This window comes from Lathyrus oleraceus, chromosome 3 (genome assembly GCF_024323335.1).
Source record: "Lathyrus oleraceus cultivar Zhongwan6 chromosome 3, CAAS_Psat_ZW6_1.0, whole genome shotgun sequence".
In the NCBI taxonomy this organism is placed as follows: domain Eukaryota; kingdom Viridiplantae; phylum Streptophyta; class Magnoliopsida; order Fabales; family Fabaceae; genus Lathyrus; species Lathyrus oleraceus.
Window position 1 is genome coordinate 265628315 of NC_066581.1, and position 11432 is coordinate 265639746.

General features: G+C 33.8%; 1 protein-coding gene across 1 annotated transcript; it reads right to left on the bottom strand.

Annotated features, from left to right (window-relative positions):
* Nucleotides 1-4697: 4697 nt before the first annotated feature.
* LOC127126844 (LEAF RUST 10 DISEASE-RESISTANCE LOCUS RECEPTOR-LIKE PROTEIN KINASE-like 2.1) lies at nucleotides 4698-7374 on the bottom strand. The gene is made up of 3 exons (XM_051055852.1): nucleotides 6515-7374; nucleotides 6196-6228; nucleotides 4698-6072 (listed from the first exon to the last, which is right to left on the bottom strand). Exons 1-3 carry the CDS (start codon nucleotides 7323-7325, stop codon nucleotides 4907-4909), a joined length of 2010 nt encoding a protein of 669 aa, XP_050911809.1. The 5' UTR covers nucleotides 7326-7374; the 3' UTR covers nucleotides 4698-4906.
* Nucleotides 7375-11432: the final 4058 nt, after the last annotated feature.

An 11432-nucleotide genomic window follows, 5' to 3' on the forward strand; every position in this document is an offset into this window, starting at 1 on the left:
TGATCTATTCCCCTCCCTCTTCATCTAATTCCCCTTCTTTATGCATCCATTTCATTTGGCCTATGATATCTCAAGGTCCTAAGGCTAGTTGATTGAAAAATCAACATAAGTATGAATGAGATTAGGCCACCTCTTTTGCATATTCTTTTTGTGTGTGGTATGTTTCATGAGCATAGTCCATTATACTATGTCTATAACATGCATTAACACCAAAATTCTATTGCCCAACCTCAAATAGTTGTGACTTCTACATAAGTCCAATTACAATTGCTTAACATAGCGCTGAATTTTTAACACAAAAGGAATAACATTCTAGTTAGTAAGATTGTAAGTCTCCCCTCTTTCATGGTATTGTGTGGAAACCTGGCCTTTTTTCCTTCCTTTGGAAGATGTCTTGGTTCAAGGATCCATGCTTGTGATAAGTGGGTTGAGTGTTATCCAAAGAATGACTTAAAAAATAAAAAGCAAAAGCAATACTAACTTCTAATTCATTAACAACTAACATTTAATTTCAAGTAATTTACTTTTAATGCACTTTAATTTTTAAGCTCTATTCATTTGTCATTATTCATACAATTCAACTTGTTTATATTAATTCCATTTTCACTTTGTCCATTTGGAACATATTGTGTGATATATCTTGCTTGTGTATACTTTGTTTGCTTGTGTGGTCTTTGACCATTAATGTACATAATAAGAACAAAAACCCTAAAAAACTATTGTGTGGATTGTTGGTTTGATTTTGGACAATTGGACCTAGAATTCAAGCAACATCCCTATGCAAAAGGACTTGTCCAATGCCAACTTTATGTAACCAAGTGCTTGCAATTTGAAACTTCATCTGATACATCATTGAAGATCCCTTTGAGTTCATTTGCAACATGATCATTGTGAAGCTGTTATTTTGAACCTGTGACTTGTGGAATTCATCTGCTACATGGGAAAACTTGAAGGATATCTTGGAGTGGCTAAATCTTGGATGTGACTATATTTATTTGATGCCTTGCTCTTCAAGTTAATATGTTATGCATTATTTGTTGCTTGATTCTAATGTCCAAGGGAATTTGGGTTTCTATATGACATTCTTGTCTATTGGATTGCAACCCATTGGTCAGATCTTTTCAACTCTTCACTTTTAAATTTATGCTTAGGATTAGTCTCTTCATCTCCTCCTCATCTTTTTAATTTCAAAATCTCTCCCTCCTTTTTAAAACTTATTTGCTTGTGCTTGTCTTTTCTTTTTAACTTAGACCATTTGCAAATCAGAAACTTTGGCCTTATGCCATTGCATTTCAAAACTTCTTTTCTTAAATCAAACATGTAAATAAACTTAACTATACTTGACTTAAAATTTTCAAAAGCCAAAAAAAATTAATTAATTCAAACCATTTTCTAGGCCCTTGTGCCTTTCAAACTTAATTTTTATTAAAAAGCAATACACCCACTTTGAAATTTGTATCACGAACTACGAGGTCTTGATCCCCCGTTTTTATGTTGGTACGTAGGCACAAGTCCGAAGGTGTTGTCAAATACAAAAATATAATTAATGAATTATTTTCTCATCCCTCCATTCTATTTGTTTGTAAACATCACTTTGTACAAAATACATATGCACACAAGAAAGGGCTCCCTAGGAGTACCTAGGACACTTTGGGTGCTAACACTTTCCCTCTGTGTAACCAACCCCCTTACCTGTAATCTTTGGCGTTTTATTAGTTTTGATTTGAAAACTTCTTATTTTGGGTTTTGTTCGTACTTTTCCCTTTTCCCTTGGAAACAATAAAAGCGCGGTGGCGACTCTTGTTATTTGATGTCTTGCTTATCTATAGCTTGATGATCATGAATTTACCGCTACACCTTCTCCCTTGGTCCTTAGGTCCTTGACTCTGGTGCTTCTGATCATATGATTGATAATAAATTTATTTTATCTAAGTTATCTTATTCCAATTCTTTGTCTTCTGTCACTTGACAGATGGTTGTAAAATCAAAGTTCAAGGTCTTGGTCAGGTACACCCAATTTCAAACTTGTCTTTAGATTTTTGTGATATATATTCTTGGTTGTCTTTTCAGTCTAATATTTGTTAAAAAGCTGACTCTTTTAATTCACCACAATTTACATTCTCGTTTTTGGGTTGATTCTCTCTTTACAGCCTGTCACCTTATCAACCAGATGCATTTATTGGTCCTTCAAGATTAAATTCCATACTCTATCTTGAACCCACAATATGATCTCTACCCCATTTCTCTCTGCGTCTTATACATGCTTTGTTCATGACTTTAGTCCAGGTAAAAACAGTCTTTCTTCTAAAGCTCTAAAATGTATCTTTCTAAGCTAATCATGTCAATAAAAAGGATATCATTGTTTTTGTCCTCAACTTCAACGATACATTGTTTTCTTCGATGTTATATTCTTCGAAAGTTCCCCATTCTTCTTTGCCTCTGTGTCACCCGATAAGAATTGTACTTCATATGTTCGAGATATCCCTTCCATGATTCCCACACCCATTACACATCCATTGCAGGTCTACCAGCGATAGAAACCTCGTCCATCGGAGGTAAGAGATGATATTGATCCACCAACACCATTTCCTGCTCCAACTGCTCCTCCAATTACGTTACTTGAACTTGACATTACAATAGTATTACAAAAAGGTATCAAGTCTCATCATTCTAATCTAAATATGCTTATGTTTTAAATATGTATGTCTCTTTACATCATGTGTCTCGTTTGTTTCTGCTTTGGATTTTGTGTCTATTCCTAAGTCTACAAGTGAAGCTATGACTGATCCCAATTGGCGTCGGGCGATGGTGTAAGAAATGGTTGCATTGCATTCAAGTAACAATTGGGACATTGTTACTTTACCTCCAGACAAAACTACAATGGAATTTGATGGGTTTATACAATGAAAGTGGGACCAGATGATCAGATCGGTCGTTTTAAAGCTCGTTTGGTAGCCATATGATACACATAAATATTTGGTCTTGATTATGGTGACACATTTTCTCTAGTGGCCAAGATCAGTTTAGTCCGTCTCTTTCTTGCAATGACTGCCATTCATCATTGGTCGCTTCATCAGTTGGACATTAAAAATGCCTTTTTACACGGAGAACTGAAGGAGGATATTTATATGGATCAACCGCCAGGTTTTACTATTCTTGACAATTCTAGACTTGTTTGTCGATTTCGTCGTTCTCTTTACGGGCTGAAACAGTCCCCACGTGCTTGGTTTAGTCGCTTCAGCTCTGCCTTGATATTGTTTGGTATGACTAGATGTGAAGCATATCACTCTGTTTTTTTCCTTCATTTCTCCACCGGTCATCATATTTTTCTTGTGGTCTATGTTGATGACATTGTTATCACTATAGACGATACTGAGGGTATCAAGCGACTCAAAACTCATATTTTCAAAAACTTTCAGACACAAGATTTAGGTTCACTCAGATACTTCTTAGGTATTGAAGTTGCCCCGTCCTTATCCGACATTACAATCAACCAGCGCAAGTATACCTTAGACATTCTAAATGAAATTGGTATGTTTGATTGTCGTTCTGTTGATACTCCTACGGATCCCAGCGTCAAGCTTCTTTCGAATCAGGATAAGACATTCAAAGACCCGGGAAGATATTAACAACTTGTGGAAAGACTTGACTATTTTATAGTCACCATACCAGATATTACATTTGCGGTGAGCATAGTGAGTCAATTTTTGAACGCTTATTGTGATAGTCGTTGGGATGCAGTTATTCAAATTCTTAGATATAAAGAATGCACCAGGAAGAGAACTATTATATGAAGATAAGGTTCATGCTAAAATCATTTGTTATTAAGATGAAGACTGAGTTGGATCACCGTCAGATAGGAGATCCATGTACGAATATTGTGTTCTGATTGGAGGTAATAAGATCTCATGGAGAAGCAAGAAACAAAATACAGTTGCACTATGTAGTGATGAAGGTGAATACTGTGTTATGGCAGCAACCTCAAAGGAGCTTGCATGGTTGAAAAGTTTACTCTTAGAGCTTAGGATATGAGATCTTCATAACACAAAATTCATGTGATAATCAAGCAACACTCCATATTGCATTTAATCCTATTTTTCATGAACGAACAAAATACATAAAAATAGATTGTCATTATCTAAGGGACAAGGTACTATAAGGGGAAATCACCACATATTTCATAAAATTCAAAGACCAATTAGCTGATATGTTTACAAAGTCTCTTAGGGATTCTCGACCGGATTACACTTCTAACAAGCTCGACTCATATGACATATATGATCCAACTTGAGAGAGTGTTAAGAATATCTATATATAAAATAGTCTCACATCAACTTTAACATGTAATTAACTGTAATCTCTTTATATATAATACAGTCTCCATAGTGCTTTCTAAACACACGATTTATTTAAATGTATCTCACTCTCTTATATTTCAATACAAGCTATATTAGGGATTTTACAGATTGGTGTTTAGAGTTGGTTTAAATATTTTCAATATATGATTTGGTGTTTTTATGTTAATGCTGTTTTAGAAATTAGATGCTGGGAAAAGCATCACTTGTTTCAAGTTTGCATTGTTACAATTACCCCTGAAGTGTAATGCTCATAAACATTATTATGTAAGTATTTTCTTATGAGTTTTTTCGGAATTATGTGTTTTTGACAAGTATGATGCATGACTTGAATTCACAAAAGAAATAAAAAGATTTGTATATGAATACAAAAAAACTATGTCAATAGTTTAGTGCTAGTAATTTAGCCACTCCAATCACTACAATTATATGAAATTGATTATGAGTTTCAACTAATTCATACCAAAACTGTATGCCAGAAACAGTTACACAAGCTAATTGTTCCATTTTGGCAGTCTTGCCGCTAATCATTTGATTCATAGATAGAACAATTAATTTGAAACCGTAATCGAACTTGTTTCATTGAAATCGGATGAGGATATACATTCTACGGGTAGTGCTGGCCTTTCTGGAGAAAACAAGACCGGCTTTGGAGGATATGGCACTGATGAAAGTGGTCCTTGTAGCATTTCTATTACTTTATTCATGGGTGGTCTGTCTGATGGATTCGTTTGAATGCACCATAGACTCACCAAAGTAATCTTTCTAACCATATCATTTTCTTCCTCTGATATTGTCAAACTATTTAAAAGAGTATTGCTGGTATTACCTTGCTCAAGATCTTTATAAATCCAATCAGGAAAGTACATTTCAGAAGTACATGACCCTCTGGTGTCATAGTTCTTTCTTCCTCCGATCATCTCAAGAATCAGCATGCCATAACTGTACACATCAGACTTGTAAGAAACTCCACCAAATGCTCTACTGAATATTTCAGGTGCCATATATCCTATAGTTCCTCTTACCCCTAGTTTTGACACGATACTATCCTTCCTTTGGCATATTTTAGCCAAACCAAAATCAGATATTTTTGGACAAAAATCTTCATCCAAAAGAACGTTTTGGGGTTTGATATCAAGATGTAAAATCCTTGAATTGCATCCTTGATGCAAGTAATCTAGTCCTCTAGCAATGCCTATTGCAATTTGGAATAGAGTGTTCCAATCAAAGTCACAAATAGCATTAGGAAATTCACTTTTATAGATGAACCTATCCAATGAACCTTTGGGCATGAACTCATATATTAGTGCTCTTTTGTTCCCTTCATAACAAAAACCTAAAAGTGACACAATGTTCATGTGTGATGTTCTACTAATGCTAGCAACTTCGTTTACGAATTCTTCTCCATTTCCCTTTGATTCGTTTATAAGTTTCACCGCCACTTGACGACCATCGTTTAAACTTGCTTTGTACACAACACCATATCCTCCTTGGCCTAATTTCTCCCGAAATGAGCTTGTGATCCATTTTACTTCTGTATAACTATATCTTCTTGGCATGGATAAATTATAATTTTGCATATAAACGTCCACATTGTGCTCAACAAGCTCTCTTTTGTTCTCGAAAATACTCTTTTGTTGTCTACCAATACCCCTTTTAAGGTGACATCTAATCATAATAATTATAAAGAATACTATTACTACAAATCCTGCAGCACCTGAATTTATCAAAGAAAAAAAAAGTATTTTCAGCCTTTTTTTTTAAAAGAAAAATTCATGCAACTATAATGGGAGATGAGAAACGCTATGTCATAAAATGTAATATTGTTTATTGTTCTTACCTATCACAATAGGCCTCCAGTTAAGTTTTGAACCTACGTCAAAAAAAACAAAATAAAATCAGACAGAAGTTATAATAATCATACATTGTCTCTTGAAGAGAAACTGATGGTCATTTGTTTCCTAATTGCTTTGTATTTTGCAGCAGCAATGAAGAGAAAACATCCTGATTTATATAATTGCGGACATGTTGTTGGATCAATATGTTTAAACTAGATGCATTGAAGTTTCAAGATTTTAATTAAGGCCAATACTATATAGAATTTAGTTGTAGAAAGAAATATAAATAGGAATTGGAGAAAAGTGATATTCTAGACATACTTGTGGTCGTGGATGGGACCGATGGTGAATGGCATGAAGTTGCATGAGTTCCATCATTGCAGAAACATCTGAATTGATTACCTCCATCATTCCCACACGCTCCACCATAAGTAACACAACTCTGGCACTCCGTGTAATTTCCAATCCATTTCAACTCAAAACCATCTTTTAATGCCTCGCTCAGTGTTCCGTTGCCAGATCCCAGTTGTGCAGCTTGAGTTCCAAAAATCGGAATTACGACCTTACGAGTCGGAGTGCAGAAGGAAGACAATGAAGCAGAATAAACAATGGTGTAGATAACATATTCACTTCCGCCACAGCCAATATCATAAAACGGAGTCAGTAAACTTACAGCTCCAACATTGCAACCATATAAGAGAGTTACGTTAGCAACATCATCACTGTAACGTTGAAATTGAGTGTTATCAAATGTGCTGTTCTCGATATTAGTATTCACATCACAAACATTACCACTCCAGTAATCGTCCCTAGCAACAGTGAGTTTCTGTGTTGTATTGTCCCAATCAAGAATACGGTATTTAAGGTTATTGATTGTGATCTTTGAAACTTTTTCTTCGCATGTAAGCATCGTATTAATATCATCAGCAACACCACCACAATAACTTTCTCTGGTTCCTCCCCAAAACGGATACCTGAGGTCTTGTTTGTTGTCTCCGCAGATAAAAGCCGTGTTACAGTTTTTGTAATATCCATCATCCTCACACAGACATGTTGGAATATTTATGATCAAGATCATCAAAAGTGACAAAGAGAAAAAGCAAAAAGAAGATGAATGAAACAGAGGTTTCATTCTTGCGTAAGAACAAACAAGTAATAGTGTATGAAATGTGAATAATAGGATTGGTTTTGGTGATATAAAGATAAAAATGAGTTGATTCATTCAACTCGACTTTCACTTTCAAGTTTAATTCAAAGCACGAGAATTTGGAGAAGGATTTCCTGCAGTCATCATTGTCTATATATCTCTACATGTATTTTTTTAAAACAAACAGTTTAAAGGTGGAGATTGAATGAGAAACAGATTTAATGGTTGGTATACCTCTAACTGCAGTGACTGCACCCTTTTCTGATTGCAGTGGATCACAACCCCGAAAATTTCCACACTTTGTGATGTTTCTACGAAACTGGGTCGAAACTACTTCAATTTAGAATATAATACATGAACTAAGTTTTAGTTGTAATATTGACGTCAATGATAATTATGGAAATAAAAGGTAACATATTTCAAAGTTGATAATGAAATTAATATGTATTTAAACATAATTAAATTGTTTTTTCGATAGAGATGTATTTAATATTAACTTTTAATATCAAGACAAGTTAATTAATTATTATTAGTTTTAAACGAAACAAATTTATTACATGCGAACCATCTCAATAAAAGATTGGGCTAAAATTACAAAAGGAGTTTTTTTTCAGCCAATAATATGGGATGATCTCAATTATCGTTAATTTCTTAAATAATTTTTTAAAGGTAATGCTAACTTGTGCCCTTGAGCACAAGTTAAGAGATAAATATAATACAAAATTATTGAAAATTATGTCTTAAATTCAATACAATTTTATAATTAATGTTTTTATTATTTTTTTTTTAGGAATTTTCTATTTATAAATTGTATATCATGTGTTTTTGAGACACAAGTTAATATTTTTTTTGAATGGTCCATTTCGACCTTGTCAAGGATACTTCCGGAAAGACCATTCTATAAGTTTTTGTCCGAAAAACATCCATTTAGAGCATGTTAATATCCTATGGTCACCTTTCTCTTCCTCCATTTTATCTGTTTTAATTCAAAAAACTTTAAACTCCAACAAAAAGAATAATTATTCTCTCATTTTTCATCCAAATCAAATCAAGTGTTAAGACTTACAACTTTTCTCTAATCTTCAACAATTTATCAGGTATGTTTTAATTTACAGTATTTCTTTTTATTTACATATGATTGTGGCAGACGAGTTTGCAAGAACATTGATATTATAAGATTGAAGATATGGTCAATCTAAACCATTTATCTCAAGAGAGAATGTTCAATTGATTGAGTGGATAGATTTGGAAAACCCTTTAAACTTTATTTTTTTAATTTGTGCGCCTTAAATTTACCTTGATAACGACTAATAAACCTAGGCCTTTAGTTGATTTGCATTCCTGCAACTAGATAGCTATAAGTTATAAGATTGTACTTGTGATTATAAATATCAAAACCTTTCATTTCCTTTTTGCCATTAACTTGTCATTGCAAACATTATCTTTTACCATCTCTTTTTTAACTCAAATCCTTTCATCAATTTATGAAGCTTATAGTTAGGTCGATATTTTCCTTTCTTATTTGTTTATATATTTATATTGGTATTCATTAGATACTTTAATAGCTGAACTTGGATCCTCTGTCGTGGCTGAATGGTCCTGCTCCATCTCAGCCATTCATTTTGATCAAATATAAAAAATAATTAATATTAATTAACGCACATATGATTAAGATTGGAGCAGTATGAAAAACATGAGAGAGGGGACAGGAGAGGATCTATGTCCTTTAATGCTAGTGGTAATATAGTTTATCCAGATATCCAGGAACACAAATGGGAGTTTCATAACTCACATTTTGTGAGTTATTGCATATCTTAATCTTTCTTTATTATTAGTTAATTGTTTTTTAGTTGTTGTTTTAATTTATTTTAGTTGTTTTTATAATAGTTTGCTTGGAGCACAATAGGTGCTCCCTTTAGTTGTTTTGATGTGGTTATTGTTTTGATTTAAGGATAACTATGCCGAGCTCTGCAATGGATAATGTCTGGGAGCGTAAACTAAAGCAAAAAGATGAACTCAACTAAAGGAGAAAAATGGAGAAAGTAGTTGGGTTCCTAGGGCAAACGTGGAATAATTGATGCATTGAAAGAAATCTTTGCTTTGCATTGAAGAATATTCATTTGAATCAAGTGGATAAGACCAAGGGGCGCTAGAAGACAAAAGAAAGTACAATGGTATACCCACTAATTTGTGCGCTCAACAATAGAAGGACAGTGTCGTCTGCACCCTATTGTGACAGTCTGTCATAAGACACCTTGTCCTCCGCAATTGTTTTCTTGTACATGAATCCTTGCATACTAAGGAAGGAATGATGTGAAGGTATTGATTTATGTAATGGGCTTTATTTAATTTCCTCATATTTTTGCCCATGATCCAAGACATTACAAGGAACCCTAGCGAAGACATATAAATAGACCTTGATGGAGATTGACAAAAGAGTTCAACCTTTTTTCCAAAAGAAAATACATAAGATAATAACGTGAGGATAGTGGAGAGAAAAAAACTTTCTTTTTCTTACCATTTCTTGTACCAGCTGTTGAGCCCTAGTGCTACTGGAGACACGTCTAGCTGATTATCCATCTCTAGAATTCTTCAAGTTAATTTTAGGTTTACATTTCTTTTTCATTAATTGTTTAAGAACGTATCCTTTAAGAACCATGTTTGTAGTTTGTACTCAACTCATCATGAGCTAGACTTTCTTTTGTTGAGCAATGGGAAGTTAATATTATGTTATTTTATGTTAAGTGATGTGTTATTTAGTGTCTTGTTTTATTATGTGATAACTTGCATACAAATCTGATTCTTTAAATGATCAACTTAGAAAAAGATAACAGCTTGTAGTTGCGAGAGATCCGATAAAATTTTATAATAAAAGTAGTTGAAAAGAGTAGGATAGAGATATTCCCTTGATTAGTTTACTTAGAGATAATAAACTACAACTATAAGGAATTTAAGAATACAAATAGACGTATTTTAGGGTTATAAGTGTGACTTAGAGATTTGTTCCCTTGCCTTATAATGCATGCTTTAATGTTGTATAAATACACTTCTAGTTCACTCTAACATTTTCTGGCACGACACTATACATCATGAACACATATTTACTTCACTAATATTAATGGACCATAGCTCAACATACACTCTCTTGATATTGTCTCACTCTCACTTTACACTGTTTAGATCTGGTTTAAGAAGAAAACTAAACTTGTGACACTCATATATTATTTTTATCATTGCACATGCTTAATTTCAAAAGATAATGTCTTCCAAAATCAATCTAAGTAACATTCACTTCCCGTGGGTATGATATCGTTACTTTTAATCCCTTGCTACTTTTAAATATACATGTATACTTGCATATGACACAATTTTAAGCAACAAGTTTTTGACTTCGTTGTCGGGGAGTGTCAAGTTACATTTTTGATTGTGTATTCATTACTATTTTTTAAGCATTTGAGACTTTAATGTTTCCTATTCTTTGGTGTCATGACAGGTGTTTAACTGTTATATACGCAGGTTGTTGCATCCAGTTTATAGAGTAGATCCTGAAACTGAAAGAACTTTCATAGTATTAAGGAGATTTAAACTTACTAGGCATTTTCTAGGGAGTCCCCCTCCCTTGATTTTGGCTAACTTACCAGATTTAGAAGGGATAAAGCAAGACGGAGAAGAGGACGAAGTTGTCATGGCAGACAACAGCGTTATTGGAATTGCCAATGATAGGGCAATGGACATCAAATATTATGCAATATTTGATCTGAATGCCAGGAATATTGGAATTATATGACCATAATTCATTTCAACACAGTTTGAATTCAATCTATGATGTTTCAAATGTTGCAAACTACTGGCCAGTACTTAGGTTCTGCAAACGAAGATCCTCACTTGCGCTTGAGACAATTCCTGAATGTTGTTATTAATTTTAAGATCCCGGGTGTCACTGGTGGTGCATTCAAATTGAGGCTCTTTCCATACTCTCTAAGGGATAGAGGCAAGACTTGGTTAAATTCCTTAGAGCCTAATTCCATTTTCACATGGAATGATTTGGCTAAAAAATATTTGGCCAAGTATTTCCCTCCTTCCAAGGATGCT

Excerpts from the sequence above, each read along its gene's own strand:
- LOC127126844 (XM_051055852.1), bottom strand. The coding sequence starts at position 7,325 with ATGAAACCTCTGTTTCATTCATCTTCTTTTTGCTTTTTCTCTTTGTCA. Across the intron at positions 6,229-6,514 it reads GGTCCCATCCACGACCACAA|GTTCAAAACTTAACTGGAGG; the intron begins GTATGTCTAGAA and ends TTTTTGACGTAG. Across the intron at positions 6,073-6,195 it reads CTGGAGGCCTATTGTGATAG|GTGCTGCAGGATTTGTAGTA; the intron begins GTAAGAACAATA and ends TGATAAATTCAG.